General features: G+C 35.1%; 1 protein-coding gene and 1 pseudogene across 14 annotated transcripts in view; one reads left to right on the top strand and one right to left on the bottom strand.

Moving 5' to 3' along the window:
* Positions 1 to 27,043, top strand: part of PTPN13 (protein tyrosine phosphatase non-receptor type 13) — a 199,199-nt gene that overhangs the window by 64,595 nt on the left and 107,561 nt on the right. For 13 of the 14 annotated variants that reach the window (XM_045791283.2, XM_045791210.2, XM_045791325.2 and 10 more), the window contains exons 3-6: positions 9,278 to 9,456; positions 17,038 to 17,103; positions 19,272 to 19,457; positions 24,470 to 24,557. In XM_045791283.2, the coding sequence (XP_045647239.1) occupies positions 9,278 to 9,456; positions 17,038 to 17,103; positions 19,272 to 19,457; positions 24,470 to 24,557 (519 nt within the window). The remainder of the gene's footprint in view (positions 1 to 9,277; positions 9,457 to 17,037; positions 17,104 to 19,271; positions 19,458 to 24,469; positions 24,558 to 27,043) is intronic. The other variant, XM_045791263.2, reaches the window with a different exon arrangement.
* LOC123789348 (small ribosomal subunit protein eS24 pseudogene) lies at positions 22,297 to 23,792 on the bottom strand (annotated as a pseudogene).

Below are 27,043 nucleotides of genomic sequence, written 5' to 3'. Positions count from 1 at the left end.
ATTCTGACAGGTGTAAGATGATATCTGGTTGTAGTTTTGATTTGCATTTCCTTGATGATCAATGATGCTGAATATCTTTGCATGTGTGTGTTGGCTATCTGTATGTCTTTGGTAAAATGTCTTTTCAGGTCCTCTCTCCATTTCTTATTTTTATTTTTTTTTTTGTTTTTGAAGATTTTATTTATTTATCAGAGAGAGAGAGCACAAGCAGGGGGAGTGATAGGCAGAGGGAGAAGCAGGCTCCTCGATGAGCAAGGAGCCTGATGCAGGGACTCTATCCCAGGACCCTAGGATCATGTCCTGAGCTGAAGGCAGACACTTAACCAACTGAGCCACCCAGGCGTCCCATCTCTGTCCATTTTTAAATCAGATTGTTTGGTTTTTTGTTGTTGAGTTGTGTAACTTGTTTTATTTTGGATATTAACCTGTTATTGGTTATATCATTTGCAAATATCTTTTCCTATTCAGAAGATGGTCTTTTAATTTTTCTTTCACTGTGCAAAGGTTTTTATTTTTTATGTTTTTTTTTAAAGATTTTATTTATTTATTTGAGAAAGAGTCAGAGAGAGAGAGCAAGAGAGGGGAGAGGGTCTGTGGGAAAAGCAGACTCCCTGCTGGGGAGTAGATGCGGGACTTGATCCCGGGACTCCAGGATCATGACCTGAGCTGGAGGCAGACATTTGACTGACTGAGCCACCCAGGCACCGCAAAAGCTTTTTATTTTGTTGCAGTCCCAGCAGTTTATTTTTGTTTTTTGTTTCCTTTGCCTGAGGAGACATCCCTAGAGAAACGTTGCTACAGCTTATGTCAAAGAAATTATTCCCTGTGTTCTCTTCTAGGATATTTATGGTTTGAGGTCTCACACCTAGATCTTTAATCCATTTTGAGCTTATTTTTGTGTGTGGTGTGAGAAGGTGGTTCACCTTCATTCTTCTGCATGTAGCTGTCCAGTTTCCCCAGCACCATTTGTTGAAGACACTGTCTTTCCCCCATTGTTTTATTCTTGCCTCCTTTGTTGTTTGTTAATTGGCCGTATACATGTGGGTTTATTTCTTTTCCTGCTTAATTCTTGACTACCAAGAGTAATCATTATTATGACCTGTTACATAGATAAATTTTGCCTGATTTTAAACATCATATAAATAGAATCATACAATGGAAACTCTTTTGTGTCTGACTTCTTTTACTCAACATTCTGTGATTTATCCATATTATGTAACTAAGCTTTTAAAGAAAGCATTTTATGATTACTTCTCTATTTCTTTTTTCAAATACAAAAATTAATACAGGGCCTTATGCCTTGTATCATTTCATAACCAGTTAAGATATTTACCTTTTTGGGTGATTTGTTTCAGTCATGTTTAACATTTTTACAGGAAATATATCCTAAAATATCTTTTTGGACAGTGGAATGGTTTACCATTCCAACAAGTGGCCTTCTCCCATTTCTCTTTGAGAAGGAAAAGTTCTTGAAAATGTAAATAGGGAGGAGTATCTGAAAAGCACCAGAGAATACCGTTAGTAATCACAAAAGTATTTTTCATAAATAGCTTCAGATCGTGGTTCTGTGGAATCATGTCATCATAATTAAAGTCAGTTTTTCTCTGGCAAACTATTTCCTTTTTCTAGAAGCTGAAAATATAAACTAGTCTTCATTGACCTTTTCATCCAGTTCTCAAAAAATGAAATAAATGCCAGACACCCTTAATATTTTTGGTTTTTCAGTCCCTGTATAAATTCCAGGTCCTTGAAAGTAAAGAGAAGTTGCTGAGTTCATTCTTGAAAATTTGTAATCTTTTTTTCCCCAGTTTTATTCAGTTAGCAGGAGTGGAAGAAGATGTTTTCTAGGAACTTGAAACTGTTGGGAGGGAGAAAAAAATAAAACCTGCTGTTTTATAAATGGCCTTTAACTTAAAATTTAGTTCTGTTGCTGATTTACCTCGGTTATAGTTTAATTTGACAAAGTATAATGCAGCCACCGTGTGATCTACAGAGGCCTTAACATTTTTACAGGAAATATATCCTAAAATATCTTTTTGGACAGTGGAATGGTTTACCATTCCAACAAGTGGCCTTCTCCCATTTCTCTTTGAGAAGGAAAAGTTCTTGAAAATGTAAATAGGGAGGAGTATCTGAAAAGCACCAGAGAATACCGTTAGTAATCACAAAAGTATTTTTCATAAATAGCTTCAGATCGTGGTTCTGTGGAATCATGTCATCATAATTAAAGTCAGTTTTTCTCTGGCAAACTATTTCCTTTTTCTAGAAGCTGAAAATATAAACTAGTCTTCATTGACCTTTTCATCCAGTTCTCAAAAAATGAAATAAATGCCAGACACCCTTAATATTTTTGGTTTTTCAGTCCCTGTATAAATTCCAGGTCCTTGAAAGTAAAGAGAAGTTGCTGAGTTCATTCTTGAAAATTTGTAATCTTTTTTTCCCCAGTTTTATTCAGTTAGCAGGAGTGGAAGAAGATGTTTTCTAGGAACTTGAAACTGTTGGGAGGGAGAAAAAAATAAAACCTGCTGTTTTATAAATGGCCTTTAACTTAAAATTTAGTTCTGTTGCTGATTTACCTCGGTTATAGTTTAATTTGACAAAGTATAATGCAGCCACCGTGTGATCTACAGAGGCCTTCAGGAAGTTGCTGGGTGGCAGGAGAAATGCCAGTGCTTTAAGAAGCTTGGCGCTTGGTTCCAAAATATAATCAAGTTTTGAAATAGGCTTTACCATTCAAGATGAACATTTTCACAACTACCTGCATGGGAGGGTCAAGTAAGATACGATTGGCGTATTTTAAGAAAGAAACCACTTTCAAGCAAATTTGTCTTTTAGAAGTCTGCAGCGTGGAAGATTACACATATAGGAAATAGTTCTGCTCTTGACGTTTGGACCCTCCAAACGTCAGTATCTTTTCTAGGTACAAGTTGTATGCTTAATGACACATGCATATATTAGACACGGTAGGAGACCCCAGGTGCTTGCTGCAAAGCTTGAAGAGATACATCATAGATATTCCCTGCCTTTATGGAAAGGGTCAAAGAAGAAACAAAATGCATAGGAAGTTCATTTGTAGTTTACTTTCCTTTGGGGACAAGAAAGAAAAAAACAAATGAAGATAATTTTGTTCGGTGAGTAAGGCAATTTATTTCTAAATGCACAGTGGGATCTTCAGTTTGGCCCCATTGATTCAGCTTCTTCCTTATAAATAGAGAAGGACTATTTAAGTCTCACTTCTAGTCTTAAGTTATTTCTGACAGTCATTCTGCTTTTCCAATACAAAATGACTTTATTATAATTTGATAAAAAGAGTTACTTGTAACACTTTCTGGTTTGCCGTATCTCTTGAAAAATACAGCTTTATAAAGCTTTATAAACTGAAAAAAAATTTTAAGCATTAGGGGAGAATATAAAGTCCTACATGATGTTCTTACTATCCGTTAATTGACATAGAAATGGAGCAAGTACAGGAGCGCCTGGGTAGCGCAGTCGTTAAGCGTCTGCCTTCTGCTCAGGGCGTGATCCCGGCGTTGTGGGGTCAAGCCCCACATCAGGCTCCTCTGCTATGAGCCTGCTTCTTCCTCTCCCTCTCGCCTGCTGTGTTCCCTCTCTCGCTGACTGTCTCTCTGTCACATAAATAAATAAATAAAATCTTTAAAAAAAAAAGAAATGGAGCAAGTACAAGGTCAAGAAGCAACTTAATTGAGCTTTGATACCATTTTATTGACCCTCTTAAGGGTAATAGTTCTTATGTGTGTGTCAACTCAACTGGTACTGGTGTCTGAATCCTCAGGATTCAGCTTTTAGAAAATACTGTGTAAAATCCTGTGACTTAGGAGACCAGGAGACAAGAGGCTTGTGTGCTTTCTTAACTACCCAACCCTCTAAGGCAGATACTTTGTAAATTTAAAGTTCGTTTCAATATTCCAATTAACAAAGCTGACACTTCCTTTGACTGGTATTTGGAAAAAATAACTGAAAGTAATAAAGATTGTAGAATAAAATAAAGATTGGAGTAATCTCTCAGTGAATAAAGTTCCTGGTGTTGAAAGCAAACTTTGTTTTTCTTCATAATGAAGCTCCAAAATAACCTTTTTTCGTGACCGGCAAAATGTAAATTGACAAATTCTTGTCATAGCAGAGCAGAGCAGAAAGATACCCTTAAAAGATTGTGAACCTGTGGTATGGAGTTGAAATTGTAAACAAATACATTTTTTTCGAGTATTGCAATTATGTTATTGTAATGGCATTGTACTTGATCTTTAAGAAATTCATAATTAATATCCTTAAAGCACTTACATTCTAGAAGAAATGTGTAAAAACAGAGTTACAAAAGCATTTTGTTCGGAATTTTGGCGTATAAATTTTGGGTGTGCAGTTTTTATTGCTGAGTGCAAAGACGGTTTATGGAAAAAGTGAACACCAAAGAAAAATGAAAGAGGAGGAACTCAGTATATGAAAAGAATGAAGTAGGCAGCTTCCTGAGAATATGATAGGAATGAAAGAAGACATGAAAGGAACTGCTGCTGTTTCTTTCATGCTGTTTGGATCAGGTGGCCAGGAAAGTTTGCTGAAGTAGAGAGCAAATTCTTAGGGACCTGCATCCTTCTGTATTCATATTGTCTCACCATATAAGCCCTGTTGCTTTTAATAATCATAACCAATTTAGTTTTACTAGTATAGATTGCCTATATACCACTTTTGTTAACTCCGATCTCATTGGTGTTTTGTTAACAAGAGGCACGGTTTGGAATTACCGCAAGAATCTTGCGAGTACATAACAAAACAAAACTACTAAAAGCCTAACTGATCAGATGCCATACCAAGATTCCAGTGGTTGTGGTTTGGATAAGTGGCTTGCATGTGTTTAGTGTTTAAAAGCAAAAAAGAAAAAGAACATGTGTACTTGTGTGAGTAACTGTCATCATGAAGAAATAAAAATGCCTTTCTCTCCTATTGTAGTGAAGAAAAGCTCATAAAATACATCAATTTGGAGGGCATATCTGCATAATTTCATTTTATCAGCAGACTATAACCTCTATTTCAAATAAAAATTTCTAAAACTGTATGCTGATACCATAGTTTATATGTGTACTTTACAAATAAACGTCATCTAATAATTCGTTTCATACCTAAAGATAATCAGTAGGTACAGTAAAATACCAATTTCACATGAGTAGTTAGTAAGTACAAACTGGATTGATTTTTTCTAAATTTGGTATCGCTGCTAACTAGGAATACCATATAATAAATAGAACACTTATAGAAGGTATATTCCCCCAAGGAATTAAAGAAAAAAATAATATTTTAGGATACTTCGTACCTTAAATCATTTGTATTTCTAATGTGACTTCTAGGTAACAGATGCCAAAAAATTCCTAAAAATCTAATTTGATATATTCTTCTGAAATTTATAGTACCTGTTATATATGGTATGCTCCTTCATCTTCCATTGGGTGGTGGGGGAAGCTACGTAGGTGATTGAGGATGAACTTAAATAGTGAGTTTTCTTAGATGTACTGTCTGCATATGGTATCTTCAGAGAAAAGACTTATTAAATAGTAATAGCTACTACTTTTGTATTGTACTTTCTTTGTGCCAGGAACAGTTCCAAGGGCTTTTTCCATGAATCGTCACAACTTTACCTATTCAAATGAGGAAGTTGAGGCAAAGAGAGGCTAGGTAACTTATTTAAGATCACAGTGTAAGCTATAAAAGTCAAACCTAGGATTTTAACCCAGAGATTCTGGCTTCAGTCTGAACTCCTAACCATTATACTATACTTCTCTGTCTTTTTTTTTTTTTTTCAAAGTTTTATTTATTATACAGAGAGAATGCATGGGTGAGAATTTCAAGCAGACTACCTGCTGAGCATAGAGCCCAACTTGGAGCTCAATCCCTGGCCCTGAGATAATAACCTGAGCCAAAATCCAGAGTTGGACACTTAACCGACTAAGCCACCCAGGCGCTCCATATACTTCGTCTCTTAATTAAATAAGACTACATACTAAATTAATGAAGTCAGATAGTAAAAGGAATGAAAGGAAGCTGACAGTTGTCTAATATCTTTCCAAATCTTCCCGTAGAGTTTAGAGATTTGGATGATCAGCAAGGTTGGGGAACTACTACACTGGAATATAAATTCTAGGATCAAAGCCTTGTTGGAGTTTATTAAGTGCTATTGAACAATTGGCTATATCAAGATATCTGATTCATATTAGAGAAACTGAAGTTTTAAAAAAGTAGTAGCAATTTATGAGAAATCAATAAATTTTTAATTGGGAATCGATCTGCAGCATAGACTAAAAATTCCAGTGAATCTTAAATAATTTATCAGAAAGTTTTACTAATCAAGAAACTGTTCAAACATTCTGAAGCAATTATTTCTTTGTGCCTTGTTATACGAGATGATATATTTAGCGCTGTATATATTTGTATATACAAAGGAACTGAATTTTTTAGAGAATTGTGTATTATAGAGTGACTTCATCAGATTTTTTGGAGTTTGGAACAGTGGCCTCTGCATAGATTTTTGACAAGCACTCTAATAGAACATATGGAATAGGAGGACTAAAATTTCTGTATATGTACTTAAATAGGCAAAGGGATTTTTCAGGCCAAAATGATATTGTTGTTTTAAGTCTTTAGATGATTTCCTGATACTTTTGTTTAGTTCTCTTATCATGTTTGTTACCAGTTATGATCATTTCCCTAATTTTTATGCCATAATTGGGAGGCCAAAAATAAAATGAAGGAGACAGTAGGAAGTAAACTCCTTCCGGGGGGGGGGGGGTGTGGTGGGCGCCTGGGTGGCTCAGTTGGTTAAGCATCCGACTCTTGATCTTCGCTCAGGTCATGATCTCAGGGTTGCGAGATCCAGCCTGGTGTCAGGAATCTGCTTGAGACCGTCTCTCTCCCTCTCTCTGTACCTCCCCCTCTGCCCCTCCCCTCACTCATACACGCTCACGGGTGTGCTCTCTCTCTCTCTCAAATAAAGAAGTTAAATCTTTTTAAAAATAAATTTTACTAAAAGCGTGGATATGGAACTTAGTTTAAGGGAACATCAGAAAGAAGCTCTGAGTAAGATATTTCTTTGCATATCAGATTTTTGCTTATTTCTAACTTTGCCTCTAGCCACTTGAAATTCTGTTTAAGCAACTTTTTCTGTGGAATGTTGGTAAAAGTCTATAAATAGAATCATTTGACTACTGGAATCAGTTCACATCTGATTTACTGTTTCATAATAATAGCATTCTTGAGGATAATCATCACACAAGTAAAACATTATGGAACATCAAATTACAAGCTTCTGGAATTCCATTTTTAAATATTCTTTTGTTAGCATTTTGTGAAGGATTTGAATGCATTTGCTTTAAATTCTTTCCTTGTGGTTAGACAAGGACAGTGAATTACACTGATTTGAGCCACTACTCTAAATTTCCTCACTCGTAGGTTTGCATAACCCTTTATAATTATTGAAAAATATATTTTGTGGTGTGACTGTTCTCTAAAGAATCTAATACTTAAATGTCATATGTGTGTGTTTTTGGGTATTTGACAGCAATGTAATTGGTTGTTGCAGCTGCTTTAGCTTTATTACCAGACATTTAAAAATCAAATTTGAAAACAATGAAAATACCTGTCATTTCTTTATGTGTGTGTTTTCTGACAAGTGAAAATATGACCACCTTTGTAATTTTGTTTCTCACTGCTCTCTACCATGTCTCTGCCCAAAGTTCTTGCTGTTCCTTGTACAAACTTAATAATTTCCTGACCACATGTCTTTGCTTTGGCTGTTTCTTTTCTTTGGAATCCCCCCTTAACCATGGTCAAATCTTACTCATATTAAAGGGCCACATATAAAAAAAGAAATTAATTCTTTCTTCATTGTAGTTGAAGTAATTATGCTGTCCTCTAAACTCCCTTTTGTGTTCTTTTTTCTCTCTTAAGTACCTTATGCTTTCTATCTTGTATTTATTTATGAATACATTTTATCTCCCCAGTGGTACTGTAGGCTCTCTGGGCAAATGACTTGTCACATTGGGAAGGTTATGTTTAAATCTGAAAAGAGTTTATGATAATGGTATACTTTAGATATTCAGTAAAAGCAAACAAACACAAACTTTATTTAGTTGTACTTTATATAGTTGTTCTTTTAATCTCTAAAAAAGGAATGAATTTTAATAGTTTACTTTTTATTAGCGTAAGTCAAATTATTATCAGAATCTTGACCGTAAGTAGAGGTTAAAAAGTCAGAAAGGATGAATGATTCCATTAATAAAAGTTGTGTTCAGGAACGCATAGAAGCTGTAGTATGTTTAACAAATTGTACCATAGACTTCTGTCAGTTTCTTATGATTTGACTTAGAGAGATATCAGTACAGCCTATCCAGGTTAAATAATAGTGCATTGGCAGTCACAGGCCTTCTGTGACTCTCCTAGAGCAGTTTCTTGAGTCCATAATCCAGTTCACGTAGCAGTTACCTTAAGATGTATATTAATTTCTTTTTGCGACGGGAGGACAAAATAAATTCCCTCTAATAAGTCTGTTTTGTTGAGCCTAATGTATACCTTTACTTTTGTGAGCAGGCCAGCTGAAATCTGAGGAATGGTTTTTTGTTTGTTTGGTGTTTTGTTTTGTTTTGTTTGGATACTCTTAAACATGTGCTGTTAGGCAGCCATACAGGCAAACATTAAAACAAAAATGTTACACACCTCAGTGATCACATATGGTAGTACAGAAGCTGCCTGAAATTCTAGTGAAATGATGAACAAATGCAAACAAGACAAAAATCCAAACTCAGACAAATATATATATTGATGCAAAACAAGAGACTTTCTGTTATAGTTGAAACCTTAATAATTCCAAATCTGATGAATTATCAAAGGAATTATTTTCTACGTTTCAGAACACTATAGTCTAAATCAAAGTGTAAGAACCACCTGATCCTTATGCATATCTATATCACTGTGGTAAAGTTTTTGAACCAAATTTAATTCTTATGACTGACAAGGAGAATTTTCTATCTCTGCTCTCCAAGGTTTACCATCTCAGTTTTAAACAGTTAAGCCAAATCAAGGTAATGTTGTTAATAATGCTAGCAATAGTAGATACATGAAACCCATTTGCTCTGTAACATGTTGCTGTGGTGTATGTAACTACGTGCTAACATAAATGTGAATAAGTTGGGATAGTCATTGAAATGATCCATACTTCGATTATAATTTTAAGCAGTTTTTTTTTTTAATCTTTTTATTCTGGGTGGTTACAAACCAGTAAGCATAGCTGATCCTGCTGCCCTTGGTTTCATCATTTCTCCATGGTCTCTGCTGTTGCTGCCATCTGGTAGTGTGTCATTTACAGATGAAAATATTTCCAATCAGGATCTTCGTGCATTCACCGCACCAGAGGTTCTTCAAAATCAGTCACTCACTTCTCTTTCAGATGTTGAAAAGGTAACTCTTCAGTGTTTTTTGCTTGTTTTTGTTTTTTATTTTAGTGCGGGTAGGAAAAGTAAAAGGCACTGGGCTACCCTACCTCAACCCTCTGAAAAAAAAGCCATTGAAGTTTAAATGATCATGTGTTCAAGAAGTTCATATTTATTTTGTGTAAGAATACAAAGTAGTTTTAGAAAAATTTATGGATCTAAGAAAAAATATTTTTTAAATGTGAGCCATTATTAATTCATGTTTAAAAATACATATTAAAAGTCTGCTGTGTATAAAGCACTGTCCTTGTGAGAAAGATGCAAAAGTAACTAGAAAATTGATCCTGATCAGAATACCTGGGTGGCTCAGTCAGTTAAGCGTCTGACTCTTGATCTCAGCTCAGGTCTCGATGTCTGGGTTGTGAGTTCAGGCCACGCACTGGGCTCTGTGCTGGATGTAGAGCCTACTTTAAAAAAAAAAAAAATTGATCCTGATCAACGTGTATAAAGCAATCTGTAATATATGGATTGAAATATATGCTATATACAGGAATAGAGTATATTAGGATGCTGAAAGAGGAGCAATTAGTTTTTAGCTTAGTATGATAATTACAGAAAAGATAGCATTTGTATTGGGCTATGAAGAATGAGTAGAATTTAGAAAAGTAAAAATAGGTAGAAATGCATTCCACTCAAGGTTATTAGTGTATTCAATGATAAGAGGTAAGAAATTGTCCACTGTGATAGGAAAATGTTTAGTTAGACCAGCTAGGCTACAGCATTAGCTACCAGACATCAGATCTAATTTCATTGTCAAGGCTATGGGGAAGGGGAAAAAAAAATTATTAAGTGATCACAAATCATATCATATCACTCTCCTAAAAATATGCCTCAGAAGAAAGTCTCAAGGAGATCATGACAGAGCTAAGACCAAGAGTCGAGAGCTTAACAGACTGAGCCACCCAGGCGCCCCAGTATGTGCATTTTAAATTTTAATATACATTGCCTAATTGCCATGTAAAGGAGTTGCACTAGTTCATCCTTCTATCTTTCCATCATTGACAATGAAATGTTTCACTTTTCAGAGAGGGTGAGGGAGAGAAAGGGTAAGATAGAAAGAGAAAGTGTGGGGCGCCTGGGTGGCACAGCGGTTAAGCGTCTGCCTTGGGCTCAGGGCGTGATCCCGGCGTTATGGGATCGAGCCCCACATCAGGCTCCTCCGCTAGGAGCCTGCTTCTTCCTCTCCCACTCCCCTGCTGTATTCCCTCTCTTGCTGGCTGTCTCTATCTCTGTCAAAAAAATAAATAAAATCTTTAAAAAAAAAAAAAAAGAAAGAGAAAGTGTGTGTTTGTGTGTGTGCACATGGTCTGTTGAGTAAGCTAGAAGAAGACATCTTGATTTGAGCTATTAATTGTGTTTCTGAAAAAAGACTGACTAGAATTGGTAGAGAATCCAGGTTTATCTACCTTTTATATTCCATAAACTGCTTAAGAGTTTTGGGAGGTACAAGCAAAGGAACCAGTGAAGGGAGATGATACTTACAAGGTAGAGGTAATATTTAAGGCATTAGCAAAAGAAATTTTTATTACATGATACCAAGTATTTGAAAGGGACTTTGTATTTTATAGAGCGTATACAGTGTTGGTCATTGCTATATGTCATGAAGGTATTCGAGTGTATCGGTGGTGTCTTATAAGCTGCATAGCATATATATACCTGTTTATTGTCACTATTTAAATAGCATGCATTCATTCTGTACACTCTATGTGGCTCATTTAATAATAAACTTTTTTTTAAAGATTTATTTATCACACAAGCAGGGGAAGGGGCAGTGAGAAAGGGAGGGAATCCCAAGCAGACACCCCGATGAGCACAGAGCCTGACACGGATCTCCATCCAGCCGAAATCAAGAGTGGGACACTTACCTGACTGAGCTATGCAGTCCCCCCTAATAATAAACTTTTAAAAGATAGAGGGTAATTAGAACATTGGAAATAGACATGGCATGTATGTAAATTATTTAACCCTTGAGATCGCTAAATCTTTTTTTTTAAGATATTTATTTGAGAGAGAAAGAGCGTGCGCGCGCATGCACAAGTTGGGGGAGGGGCAAAGGGAGACAGAGAAGCCGACTCCCCACTGAACAGGGAGCCCAACGTGGGCCTCCATCCCAGAACCCTGAGATCATGACCTGAGCTGAAGACAGATGCTTAACCAACTGAGCCACCCAGGGGCCCGAAGATCTCTAAATCTTCATTGAGCTTCAGGATATCTACAAGCCAATGAAATAGCAGACTCCGTTTTGCATGTCTCAGCAGCACTTCTGAGGAAAAGTGTCCATAATTTTATCAGTCTCTCAGGTGGATCTGGTGACCTCCGAAAAACTAAGAAACACTGCAATAAAGCCATGCCTGCCTTAGTTTTAAAAATTTCTACTGAACTACAGTAGGGTTTTTTCTAATTTTGAAAAGTTTTGCACAGGTGTTTATGAATTCTTGAAAGCATTTAAAATCCACGATAAAAGAAAAAAGTGCTTCTCATAAATGAAGCGTTTTAGTTTGAATTCAGATTCATCTCTTGCCTCTGGCTTCTGCCTCAATGCCTGTGGTTTTAAACCTTATTGATACCATGTACTTTTTTGTAGAGATTTCAGGTGTGTTAAGTGCTTTTCATTTGCTGAAGGCTTTTGCATTTTGCCCTGTAATATCAAGATACCCAAACAAGTAAACTGCCATCTGTTTGGGTACAACTGGTCAAGGAAGTGATTTGACATCTCCCTATTATGAGGCTGAGTATTTAGGAGCCCTGGCTGGGATAGGGTGGGTGTAGGATTGTTGCCATTATTATGTTAAAGTAAGTAGATTTCTTAGTGGATCTAATTGGAACTTCTACTTTACCTCATGCCTCAAAAGCTCCAGTGCAATTCTAAGTATAAAGACAAAAACAAGTTTCTTGATCCCATTCCTGTTGGCAATGTAAATATAAAGCAAAAGTCAGAGGAATGGTCATATATTCAAGTATTCTTTTTTTGGTCCGGGGCGGAGGCAAAAGAACATATATTTATTTGAAAACTAATGGGCAATAAATTTATGGAAACATACTAATTTGATAATGTTAGTATGGAAATTAAAATTAAAAATCACTATTCCAGTATTCTGATTTTAATGGGACAGGGGTGTATTGAAAAACAGGATGGTAATTGCATTTCATGACTTTAATGAGTTAAGGATATGTCATTAACTAGTATTCAATACATGCTTACTGTTATTTTTTAAAAATAATACTAAGTGCCTAGCACAGTATTGTGAATAATGAGTGCTTAGTAAGATCTTGATGCATAAAAATGTTCTCTTATTCAATAGAACTGGCTTTGTAAACTGTGTATGTACAGTTGTATAAAAAAAAATTTACCTCACTACCAGCTCTATAAATAGTCACTTTCATTTATTTGCCTTAAAATTTTACTTTTCAAGATAACACACCTCTTTATAAAGTACACAAGTTTATACAGGTCACACTAAGCTTTTTGATCCTCTGGCTTTTCTGTATACTTGGTAATTATTCACTTCCTGCTTGCATAGCAAATGATGTGCTTAATTTGACAGTTCTTTTGAAATCAATTTAATGGGATTGGAACCTGAATCAAATTCTTGTTGTGATTTGTCTTCAGGAATATTGATATGCCCCAGGGATTTGTACTATATCCCTGATAAACTAAAGGACTCTTAGTTTAAATGTTCATTGCCACTAACTTACACTCTAAAGGTCAGGAATTATGGCTGCTATTATCTCTGTGCTTCTTGAATGTCAAGGGTCATCTTTATAAGAACAATACTGGAAATTCACCTCTCCAACCCTCGCAGAAGCCTCAGCTGAACTTGTCAAAAAAAGACCAGAGGCTCCTGGCTGGCTCAGTAAGGGGGCATGTGACTCCTGATCTCGTAGCTCTAAGTTTGAGCTCCACATTGGGTATCGAGATTACTTAAAAATAAAATCTTAAAAAAAAAAAAAAATAGACCAAATTCCCTTACACGTAATATATTATACTTACTCTATATTAAATCTTATTAATGCATCCTTTCTCCCCTCCTTCCCATTTGTCTATTCAGTCATCCATAAATTTGACAATTATAATTGTTATATCACCGGCAGTATGCAAATCACTAAAAAAGAAACTCCAGGACTGTGTAGTACCAGAGTCCAATATGTAGTAACATCATTAAATTGAACATTTTAAATGCTGGGGTTGTGGAGATATCTATGTCACATCCACTAGGATGGCTACTATTAAAAGAACAGAAAATAGCACGTATTATCGAAGATGCAGAGAAAAAGCAACCTTTGTGCACTCTTTTTAGGAATATGAAGTGGTGCAACCATTTTGGAAAACTGTGAACGTTCCTGTGTGATTATTGTGTGGTCCAACAATCTCACTCCTGGGTATATATCCAAAAGAATTCAAAGCAAGATCTTGAAGAGATATTTGCATACCCATATTCAGTGCAGCATTATTCTTTTTTTTTTTTTTTTTTTAGTGCAGCATTATTCTTAATACCCCATAGGAAGCAACTCAAATGTCCATTGATGGATGAATGGATAAAGAAAAAAGAAGGAAATCCTGCCACATGCTACAACATGGACGTATGCTAAGCAAATAAGCCAATCACACAAAGACATATACTTTATGATTATACTCCTGTGACATATCTAAAATAGCTAGACCATAGAAACAGAAAGTAGAAACATGATTACCCAGGGCTGGTAAGAGAGGGAAGGAGGAATTTGTGTTTAGTGGGTATTGAGTTTCAGTTTTTCAAGACGGAGAAGTTCTAGAGATCTGGCATACAGCAATGTGATTATACCTTGTCTAGTCCATCATGAATGACCTATGCTGAAAACACTTTCTAATCATCTCCCTGTCTCCAGTGTTGACCCTGTCCAGTCTGTTCTTTAAACTACAGTCAATACATTTTTGAAACCCCTTATCTGATCTTGCTTTTTTGCTGCTTAAGATTATTCAGATTCTCCATTTCCCTTGAAGAAGCTCTATACTCCTTATCGTGGCCTTTGAGGGTGTGCTGCAGCAGCCTTTGCTCTGAGCACTCTTTATCTCAAGCTCTATGCTTCAGCTATTCTAGACCTACTTCAGTGTCTTAGATGTGCTAAGTGCCTGTTTTCTTCTTAGCCTTTGCACATTCCTTTCCTTCAGCCTCCAGTACTCTTTCATGCCATCTCAGCTCTTGCCTCATCCCTTCATTGCCTGGCTAACTTTTCCTATAGATCTAAAGCTTTCTTTTACACTAATTGTGCTCTCTGTCTACTGTCTTGTACATTACATTATCTTGTCTTGTTTGCTATAGTAGAAGGTTTGAGATGGAATGGACCCTGACTGTCCTACTCATTGTTATTTCCCCTCTGCTCTATCCTGGTAGTTCTCAGAGTGGGGTCCCCCAGCCAGCAGCATCAGCATTATATGGGAACTTGTTAGAAAAGCAAGTTCTGAGACCCCACACCAGATCTACTAAATCGGAGACCTAGAGGTAGGACCCCGTGTCTGCGTTTTACCAGATGATTCAGATCTGTGTTGAAGTTGGAAAACCATTACTCTATGCAGTATCTGCCTCTTAGAGGCTCTGAAAATTTGTTGAGTGAGTAGAAACAATTCAGGATTTTTTTCACCCAAAGATATTTATGCTTTGTTGCTATTAAATGCATAGCCATGCAATCTCAAGGCAATATTAGTTAACTGCTTCATTAGAGATGAGAATGAAATATAACTGTACATGAAAGAGAATGCTTTATCCTGTTTGGGAAAATTTATATGGCATTCGTCTCTAGACCATCAATAATGTGTAGGAATTTTATTGACAGATGAAGAAAGAAAGAAAGAACTACCCAAGAAAAATTGAGAAACAGAAGGGTTTATTTTGGCAACAGAGAATTATTTAGTAGTGCTGAAGTGTTTAGGTTATGATATGTGAAGGAGTAATAACAGAAGGAAAACTTATAAATCTGTCTAGAGGAAGGAGGTGGAGGCAAGTCAGAGTGAGTCCTGTTTGTCATTATGAAGAATTGGGTTGTTGTTTTTTTTTTTTAATTGGGAACAATGAAAATATTTGAAAAGAGGAACAATTTTTCTAATCTGGGTTTGGAATAATTGAGGAAACAAATTTGGAGTAGGTTAAAGTGTTGGGAAATTGTAAGAGGATACACAGTTTTATTTGTGCATACCTCACCTGTTTCTAAAGAGGATTTGAGACAGTTTAGAGATTAAAAAATAAAGGTGAGAAAATAACAGCAAAGTGAAAATAAATGGCAAGAAAATAAGATGGTACTGGAGTAAGACTGGTGCAAAAAAATGCATGTAGTAAGATTATGCAGTATTGATAGAGATGGGCTAAAAGTCTCTAAATTTCGTAACAGGAAGATAAATGGGAAATGTTTACTTACAAGAGTAACTGTCCTCACTTTCATCTCACTTCCTGTTTCACAGGAAAGAAGTAGAAGCAGTCAGGAGAAACTTTTCCTCAGGATCCCACTACCAGATTACTCACATAAATTCCCATCTTCCCTGTCTCCTTACCACAGATGAACCATCCGTGCTCCTCCATAAAGCCAGCTTCTTCACTTTAGCTTCCACTCCTCCCACTTCCTCAACAATGTTCTCCCAACAACCTCTGTTCTCTCCTGCAGTTCCAGTTTTCCCTGTTGGATCACTCCTATCAGCATAAAAATGTGTTGTTATTTTTCTAATCTTTAAGAAGCATACAAACAATGCAAAAAAACCTTTTGTCACCCAGCTTCTTTCTCCATCCATTTTTAGTAAGAAAAATGCTAATCAAAACTTCATTGGGAAAAAAAAAACTTCCATGAGATTTTTTTTTTCCTCTTTTCACATTGGCAAAAATCTAGATCTTTGTAGCACATTCTATAGACAAGGCTTGTGAAAAAAATCTCTTATATGTTGCTGGCAGAAATGCAAAATGATACAACTTCTGTGTAGGGGAATCCAACGATGTGTGTCAAAACTACAGAAGATTTACCCTCTAATCTGTAATCTCAGAGAATCAATTCAAGAGAAATACCTGCATGTACAAAATTATATCATATATATCTCTTGTTAAATTAAAAAGGCCAAGTCCAGAGTAATTGTTAAAGCTTCTGACATTTATAAAAATAGATATTTGTGGGGCACCTGGCTGGCTCAGTCTATAGAGCATGCAAGTCTTGGGGTCATGAGTTTGAGCCCCACATTGGGCATAAAGATTACTTAATTAAAAAAAAAAGGAAGAAAAAAAAAAGAAAATACATTTGCATGAGTTTGCATAAAGAAACTTTAAAATAAATAAGTAAAAAAATCATTCATAGATGATAGACTGGGGAATTATGAGGAAAAATCGTTCTGATAATTTCCAGTCTTTTCTATTTTAAGCTCTCACGTTTATGTAAAATATGAAATAATGATTTTTCTCAAATCATGTGTTATACTTTATCTGGGACCAAAAAAAAAGTCATGAATATACAGTACTTGCTAAATTGGTTTTTTAGTACTTGCTAAAGTTTTAAATTTTATTTTACCATAAAATGATGTTTTAAATTCTATTCCTAGATCCATATTTATTCTCTTGGAATGACATTGTATTGGGGGGCTGATCACGAAGTGCCTCAGAGCCAAGTAAGTCAGATTGTCACGTCTGTACAACTTTACCCTTTTTAGAAAGCTCTTCCTTGTATATTTATGTTCTATAGCATGTTATCAGGCATACCAGCATTTCTATGCTGTTGGTTTACATTAACAATGCCATACTCAGCATGAAATAATAAAGTACTAAAGGCATTATTGTTCTCAGAATGTTCTTAGAATTATAGCAATTACTATTTATGTTTCAACAATTCAGTCTGTGAAATGTAGTGGCCTCTTCAAAAATTATAGCAAAAGAAATGGGAGTCCACAAGAAATGGGAGTCCACTGTATTTCTTCTAATGTAATGACTGATAAGAAAGAGAGATTGTAAATGTTGATGATTCATTCTTGAACTAAAGTGATAACCTTGTTTAGTGCAGACACATGGAAATAGTAGCTCTAGATCTCAAAGTATAGTTTATATTTCATTACTTTTTTTCCTTAACACTTCAAAATCAGACTTCACTAAGCCTATGGCAGCAGACACAAACATTAAAGCAACACTTTCTGAAGTCTTGGGCCCTGATGACCCTGGACTGTTTCTAGTCCTTATTTTCTAAAATAACTGATTCCTGAAGACCCAATATAAAAATAATAATAAATTGTAATTGAAAATTTTAAAATAACTGTATTTCATCAAAGCGAAGATATACAGAATTAGGTTTTATTTTAGGCATTTTGAAGTCAAAAAAAAACCAACCCTAGGTATAAGGGTTGTTTTGTTTTGTTTTGTTATCAAATTAAGAAGTAAACAAGCATTTTAGGCTTTTATTCCAAAATTCAGAGATCCTGCGATCCACGAAAGATGGATGATATCTTCAACTTGGTTTGATCTCATTTTTGTATCATGAAAAATACTGTGTATTTACTCTCTCTCTTCAGTTTCAATGTTATAAATATAGGTGAAAAAGTTAAATTATTACTGGAAATAATGGTGTCATATATTGTACAACCAAACTTAGGTGTAAAACGTGATCACAGCCTATAATTAACACTTTATACTCTTCAGACAACCAAAAATTTAATCAATAATGTATAAATTGGAGAAGAAGTATAAGCTTTCACTTGTATTTTGCTATCAGAAATCGTAATCATTTTGCAAATATTTAATACCATTTCAAAAGTATTAAGCCCCTATCTTGTGTCAGACACCGTACTAGACACTAGGAAGGTAATGGCCCGTGCCTGTGGGGTACATCCACAGGGACAGGCAAAAAAATAACTGATTATAACAACGTGTGAATGCTATGTTGGGAAACGGAGGGTGCTGTGGAAAACCAGAGTTGGAGCCTCTAACTAGACTTAGAGGGTTAGGTGAGTTAATTAAAGGGCACTGCATCTAAGCAGAGATCTAAAGGATGACATAATAACCAAATGGATGAGAAGTGGAAAGGAAGGGTCACAGGAAAAACATGCTTTCACCAAAGTGGTTGTACCAGTTTAAACTCCCACCAACAATGTTTTTCTCTTATCAGTACTTCAGATTATTAGTCTTTTTATTTTTAGCCGTTCTGTTGAATTGTGTAGTGGCTTCTTTTTGTGGTTTTAATTTGCATTTTTTAGTATACTTATTGGACATTTGGGTAGAATATTCTACAAATCATGTCAACTAATTAAAAAATCTTACATTCCAGTTTCTCTGTTTCACCAGCATAATGAGAACTTACATTTAAATGATCTGAAGTCATTGCCATATTTGAAATCCAAGTTATCATCAGTGTCAAATTATATTTAATATATATTGAATATATTACATTTTTTTTGACTGTTAGGAAATCATTTGTTCACTTAAAACGTGCATACACACACACACACACACACACACACACACACACACACACACATTCACGTAATGCCTACCAAAATATTTGAATACCTGAGGAATTCCATTTCTTTATCATACAAAAAAACCCTGAGTCTCTCTCTAATACTTCCTATCTTGGAAGAGGTATGTTAACCATCTTCTGCTAATAATTTTTTGGGGTTATGAAAAGGTAAAATGTAGTAAAATATATATGCTGCTAGATAAGGAGTTCCTTTCCTCCAAGTATTTGAAGTGCGTTTGGTGTGGTTCCTGTGACTCCTGAAATGACTTATTTCATGTTGGATGAGATTTACACACACTTAACCAAAATGGCTTTTCCTTTCTTTATATTCAGCCTATCAAGCTTGGAGATCATCTCAACAGCATACTGCTTGGAATGTGTGAAGATGTTATTTATGCTCGAGTTTCTGTTCGGACTGTTCTGGATGCTTGCAGTGCCCACATTAGGAATAGCAATTGTGCACCCTCATTTTCCTATGTGAAACAGTTGGTAAAACTGGTTCTGGGAAATCTTTCTGGGGTAAGCTACAGTTCCAGCTGGTACATATAGTCCTATTTTAAAATTTAGCAGAATATCACAAAAAATTTTTTAAAGATACTGTAGGTAGTATTTTTCAATGAAGTCTAGGAACAGGACATTAAATTTCTTGTTCTAATGTTGTTTATTTGAAATAGGACTTAAAATTTAGAAGCCTGTTGCAATAACTTAGTCTCCTAGATTTTATGAGAATTTTTCTTATTTTAGAACATATTAGAGCTGAAAATGTCTGCTCTTGCCTCCTTTTTTTACATGGTAAAGAGCTTCCAGCAAGTGGTTTTGTCTATTGTGAAAAATGCATTGACATACAAAATGGGTTTCAGTATTAATAATGCACTTTCTGGGGGCACCTGGGTGACGCAGTCGTTAAGCGTCTGCCTTCGGCTCAGGGCGTGATCCCAGCGTTCCGGGATCGAGCCCCACATCAGGCTCCTCCACTAAGAGCCTGCTTCTTCCTCTCCCACTCCCCCTGCTTGTGTTCCCTCTCTCGCTGGCTGTCTCTCTCTGTCAAATAAATAAATAAAATCTTTAAAAATAATAATAATGATGCACTTTCTGTTGCTTTATACATATTTCTTGGCTACTTACTTGTCTGAACCCCTTGAGTATTCCCAAAACCCTTCCCACCTTCTATGGACACTGTCACCTGGATGTAGGGGGTGACACATGTTTGTATCCCTGCTAGATTGCCCCAAGACCTGGACTCTCCCACTCTCTCTTGCCATAGATATGAACAAATCCACAAATAACAAACCCTGTATCTATAGTCCCACCTCTGCAAATCATGTGTTATACTTTATCTGGTGGGACAAAAAGACATGAATATATATAGTACTTGGACACTCCTTGGTTTTTGATATCTGATACAGATCCAGACTTTATCTGCTCTTACCCTTTTGAGTTATGGTACCTGACTGAGGTCCTTCTTCTTTGTGTGAACTACAAATTTGCCACTGTCACAGTGTTCTTGATGGCTTCTTACTTCTTCCCTAGGGGTTTATTTTTGCCATCTTAACCAGGATGTTGTATAGCTGGCAGGGGTATATCCAAATTCCATGCAGTTCGCTAGTTGACAAGAAATAGGCTCATAGGTTCTTCCAGGCAAATGGTTTGTAAACTGTACCCCATGCGGCCTTTGTACTTCTGCAGTGAAAGGAATCTAGGAAGTAGAGGCAGAGTGAATGGGTTCTTGGCTGCTTATTTCCCCTCCTTAACTAAAGCTGCTCCAGTTTTAATTTACGTATTTGTTTATATTCCTGCATCTGATTTTTTTTTGGAACAAAGGTAAAGCTACTAAAAATCCATGAAAGCCCTCTATCCAGACCAAAGTTTCCTACGTATTATTAAATACAGTTTTGTTTTAAAAATTTCTTTGTGATCAAATAATTTTGCGGAAAACCTGTTTAAGAGAAATTAAAATGTATTTTCATTGCAGAACTTCTCAGAGCCTTTAATACACTAGACTATATTACTCACCTTCAAGAGTAGAAACGCATGTAGGTAAAACATTTCCCAAACTTATTTGGGTCTTCTTTTATTTTTAACAGATTTTCTCATAATACTAATGTTTTATAAAACTTCCTTTGAGAAACAGTGATCTGTACTAATTCCTTCACTTTATAAATAAGTAAATTAAGACTCACACAGCTTATCGGACATATGTTTCCTATTAGTCCAGGGATCTTTCTATTTTACCACATCTCCTCTTAAGACTTTTGTCTTGCTGATTTTATCCCTATAGTAAAATTGCTGCAGTTATTTTTTCTTCCTTCTTTCCATGAAGAAATATTCCTCCATGGAATTCTTTTGTCCTTCGAATTGTTGCCCATATTAGATAAAAGATCTCTATCTCTTTACATTTAGTATTTAAGTCAGTTTATTACAGTAACTGTATATTGCTTATCTACATGTGAAACCTGTCTAGATACTACAGAAGATACAAATTTGAATAAAATATTTGCTCTTCCTTCTAAGAGCTCTTATTTAAAGTTCTACAATCATTTGCTCAATTACAGAATTCAGAGGAAGGTATGAAAAGCAATAAGGAAGAATTTTAAAAACTATGAAGTTTTGAGGGGAAGTATATAAATTATGAATGCATTGAAAAAATAGCACTTTGAACTAATTCCAATAGTCTGATAGAAAGCAATCTAGACAGGGAAGGAAGTCTGGATGAGTGCTGTGAATAGGAAAGAGCGGGGTATGTTTGAGGAACAGTATTAAGTCTGATATGGGACGTGTTGTGGTATTGTTTAGTAGGAGAGAAGAATAGAAGGGTCAGTTGGAATTAATATACAGATAGCCTGCCTTTCCAGAGGAAAATTTCTACTAAGAAGAAATAACATTGTTCCCCTCATTTTTCTGTTGCTCTTTCTAGTCTCCTGGACATCACCCAACAGACAGAGCTCCAACAGCTACCGTTGTTTTGTTTTGTTTTTTAATATTTGTTTTATGCCAGGCACTGTGCTAAGTGGCTTAAGTGCTTTCCCACATTTGTTCATCGTAACAATCTCAGGTTACAAGACATACTTTTATCCTCGTTTTAGAGATAAAGAAACTAAAGGTTAGAGAGATGAAATAATCTGCAGCATGACCATGCACTTTGTAAATGACAGACACAGTTGCAGCCTGGATCTCTGACCCCAAAGCCCAAGCTCTTAGCCAATTTGCTCCCCTGAAGCTGTTGTTGCCTCCAGAAGCAGATAGAATGAGTTAGTCTTTTACTTAGGGTGAAATTCATTTCAAGTGACCATGATTCTTATCTACTTAAAGTTAGCATAGAGTGTGAAGTCGGCAGGCCAGCTTACTTGTCTTTGTTCTTCTACTGATTTAATGCTACAGCATCTTTGACCTCGATTTTACTTATCTGTAAAATAGGAATAGTAACACATACCATCCACTTGTATTACTGAACAGTTGTGAAGATAATTATTTCAGTGCTGATTCAAGGTTCTTAGAAGTTTTCTTGCTATTTCTCTCTTTGTCTGTAGTACAAGGATAATAACCCTACCACATAAGGGGTTTTGAGGATTAAATAAAGTATGTAAAACACCTAAAGCAGTGCCTGCTTTATGGAAATGTCTCAATAAATGGCAGCTATTATTAATAGTAGCATCAATGCAGGGATTCCCGAAGATGCAGAGTGTTCCTTAGCTCTTCAGTTACTGACAACATCATGCAATTCACTACTAGTATCATTTATGTAATTTAAAGGATGACATCATTCCAGAAATATTTCCGTTTAAGTCTTCTTATAAGTAGGAAACATAATACCTTGAATGTACTACCTTAAACTACTACCATAGTGGATTTTTAATCCATATTCAAACAAGTTTCACTAATGGAGGAATATTGATTTCTCACATTCTCCAACTAATGGAGGAAAATGATTGTGTATATATGTGTGTGTGAACAAACATGTATGCATGCTCTTGATGCCAGATTTAAGTAATTTCATCAATATCTCTCCTTCATTTATTTCTTGAAGCTTCTACTCAATCATCTGTATAAACCCAGTGTTCTAATTTTTCATCCCTTAAAATGTGGAATTTGATCAAATTTGATATGCTTTTATTTTTTAAAGGGAATATACTTTTTTTCCATTAATACTTTTTTTAATTTTTAATTCCAGTATGGTTAACATACAGTGTTAGATTAATTTCAGGTATACAGTATAGCGATTGAACAATTCTATACATCATTGCTTAGTGCTCAACCGCCCATCATAAGTGTACTCTTAATCCCCTTTGCCTATTTCACCCATCCCCTCATGCACCTCCCCTCTGATATTCTTTATTAACTTTTTAAAAGTTCTTTGTTTATTAATCCTCTCAAGAAAAATCTGCATAATTACCACAGATAAAGTCGCTGCAGAATCCTTACTCCTTCTGTTGTCCAATCTCCAGCTCACTGCTAGACACTTCCTTTTCTTTTTGCCAGCGCCAACATTGGCTTTTGCAGTCCCCCTGACTTTCTTCATTCTGTTCTTGTTTTCCTTTAGCTGTTTTCTTGAGGTCTTTTTCTTCTCATATGGGTCTGCCTTGCCAGTCTGTGTTTGTGTTCATTTTTCTTTGCATAATCCACAGAACCATAAATCATGTCAAAGCCAGCTGTTTTGCCACCACCAAAATGGGCTCTGAGTCCAAACACAAAGATGACATCTGGTGTGGTTTTGTACATTTTGGCTGGTTTTTCCCAAATCTCTGTCTTAGGTACTGTTACCTTTCCAGGATGAAGAGCATCAGTGACCATTTGTTTCAGCTGAAGTAGTCGGTTGGTCATGAACTTCCTGGTCTGGATAGTTACTGTGTCATTCATGATGGCAGCCAAGTTTTGAGCAGCTAGGGAGGAAAAAAAGGATATGCTTTATTTTAAATGAGTACCCTCGGTTAAAGTTAGTAAAGCTTAAGTCTATTCCTTTTGTTATAAAGGAGATTCAAAAGAGCATTGATGTAAATTTAATCGTCATCACTCAATATTTCCATTTGGTTTAAAGCATTTCTCAAATGTAATTTCTGGCAGAAAAAAATCTAGAAAATTACTTTTGAAAATAGTTTAAGTCAATACCCTCAGTGCTTAGTTATAATCAGGAGAAAGCCTTATTATACCAGAATTAATGTGTTTTTAAAATCATAATTGAACTCGACTAACTAAACTACATTTAGTTATCAGTTAGGAAAAAAAGAATTCCTCTAGTTGACTGTTTTCAGATGGAACTCATTTTACTACTTCAGTTTGCTAACTTTGTTCCCTAGTTAGCAGATAATTCTTCTACAACTCTGTCTTGCCTTTCATTTCCCGAAGATGAATTGGCCTGAACTGAGCTACATAAACCCTACAAAGGAAAACAAAATAACAATAGCAAATGTGGAATGTCTTTACTTAATGCTATACTCCACAAAAATTGTCTAACTAGTGTCATTCTGTAGATAATTACCATGAAAATGAAAGGGAGATTGTTTTGTCAAACTTGATTTTTTATTATCTGTGTACAGACGGATCAACTTTCCCATAACAGTGAACAAAAGCCTGATCGAAGCCAAGCTATTCGAGACCGATTGAGAGGAAAAGGATTACCAACAGGTAAGAGTATATTAATAGGAAATTTTTAAGTTTTAACCTTATTTCATTGTTTCTTTTAATGAAATCATACTAACTTAGCTTGGAAATCTGATAATTGTGTCCATAATTAGAATATAAGTATGCAAAGTGGAGACAGGAAACAGGAACACTAATTGTGTTAATATATACATCCATTAAAATTATGCAAAAAACATTACTAAGAACTCCCACAGTAAATCATTTCTTTTCCAGTATTGTTATTGTAGCAATAATATTTATTTTCTTTATCATGAAATTTTATAATAAAAATATATTTTAAAGCAAGGTGAAAGAACATTTATGAACATAAACACTACTGAAACAAAGTTTCAGAAAGCAGCATTATTTTTGCTGCACTCTATTTTCTATTCTAGCTCTTTTTTTTTTTTCCATGGGAATCACAACCCCGTAAGTTGATTTTAGGACTCTCTCTCTATAAATGTATATATAGAGAGAGGCATAAATACAGCAAGGAAATATATATTATATATATATATATATATATCACACACACATACACACCTTATTCTTGTAGGTAAAAATCTTTCCCTTTATTTTTTTTATCATTATGTTCAATTAGCCAGCATGTAGTACATCATTAGTTTTTGATGTAGTGTTCAACGATTCATCAGTTGCATAGAACCCCCGTGCTCATCACAACACATACCCTCCCTTTCCCTTTATTTTAGAACTATTCTAAGATTTGAGATATGATCTAGTGTGAACCTTGGTGCCAAGGAGAGAAGCACTTCATTAATCCATCAGATTTTTCAGTCAGACTCCTGTTTTAGAACTGAGTAATAGAAAATTATAGTTAAATGTCAATAGCAAGCAGAAAGAGTCTTTTTCAAGGAGACATTATGAGCACTTTAATAAGTGAATGTTAGATTTAAATGATTTCTGTTTCTCTTATTTATCATCTTTCTAATTTCTTCCTCCTTTCCACCAATCCCTCTCCCTCCCTTGCTTTCTCTCGGCTTTATTCCTCTCTCCCTTCCTTCCTTCTCTTCCTGTTCTTTACCTTCTTTATGTAATTCCCTTTTGTCATCTCCCACTATCATTAAATGGCCATGTTATAGAATTGAAGTTGGTTTGCTTGTTTGTTATTTGTTGAGTTAGTAACTATAACGTTATGTTATTGATTATTAATTTTTAAATAGTTTGGTTTTTCTAAAAATAATAAATGTTCCTATATATATGAGTCCCCCATTTTATCCCTAGCCAACATAAATTCTATAGAAAAGAAAAAAGGTTACTTTGCCATATTTAGTTTATCAAATTTTAAAGACTCAAGTGTTAGCAGAGTTTGGATTATATTGCTTTCAATCATTCAGAGTCTTGTTACAGACATTAATTATTACATACTATTTCAGTGGTAGCAATTAGAGATTGAACTGAATCTATTTATATGTAGCTTATAACATACTTTATATAGCAGGCTATTTTCTTGTCATTTACATGTACACATATTTTTTTAATAAATATACAAAGTCAAGCTTTCTGGACATAGATGCTAGGGAGAGGGAAAACCTATATTAAGCACATTAGTTTTTAAAGATGATAAATGAATTTGTCCATTGAATGGTTATGAGAAAAAGTTTTATAAAATATTAGATATAATAATACTTTTGTAATACAATTATAATGTAATTATAATTACATTATGTCTGTAAAGAAATATATAGCCTCTATAATTTATTTTTTTGGTAACCTATTTTAGACATTAACTTGTATGCAGAGTAAAAAGAAAACCTGTAGTTAACCATCTTGCCTCATATTATTAGACTATTTTCTTACTGTAACAATAAATAGAAGTTTTAAACCAAATTATTAGTGCCTTTTATTTGTGATTTTGTTTTTATAATATTAAGAAATATTTAGTATCATTGTTTAATAGCTTTTGAGAATTCTTTTGACTAATAGACTGTCCAAATGCAGATAATCTAGGGCTGACTGTAGTAACAAAAAATTTAACAGAGAAATCTTTAAATGGACTGTCCATTGATTTTATTTTCTAATAGTCCTTTCCCTTTGTTGGAGAATTAAATCTCCCCTATATCTAAACTCAAGAGAATCTGTAAGGAATTACAATTTGTCACTCAAGGTAAACCAGATTTTGTTTATGTTTACACTTTGGGTAGAATTAGAGGTCCTTCCAGGGAAAGAAACAACAGCCGTTTTGAGATTGAGTGTAATAGAAGAGAATTCTTCAGGTCTTCTTAGCCATTGCTTTCCACAGTAGTACTGCTCAAGGGTGGTTCTAATTTACCTTCAATAAATGTATAAAACCACATCTCAAAGACAGAATCAACATAATGTGCTAATTATACTCATTACCACACAAGCAATTAGCAGCTAATAATCAGTGTCATATACTAACATAATATAAAACCTTTAAGAGTAAAAAATGACCTTGTGAAGAAGAACTATTTCCCAGGACCCAGTGCTTTCGGGCAGTGCAGTTCACT

This window comes from Ursus americanus, chromosome 8 (genome assembly GCF_024610735.1).
Source record: "Ursus americanus isolate L20-20 chromosome 8, mUrsAme1.1.p, whole genome shotgun sequence".
Lineage (NCBI taxonomy): Eukaryota > Metazoa > Chordata > Mammalia > Carnivora > Ursidae > Ursus > Ursus americanus.
The sequence above is the reverse complement of the archived record's forward strand: the minus strand, read 5'-3'. Positions and strand labels throughout refer to the sequence as shown.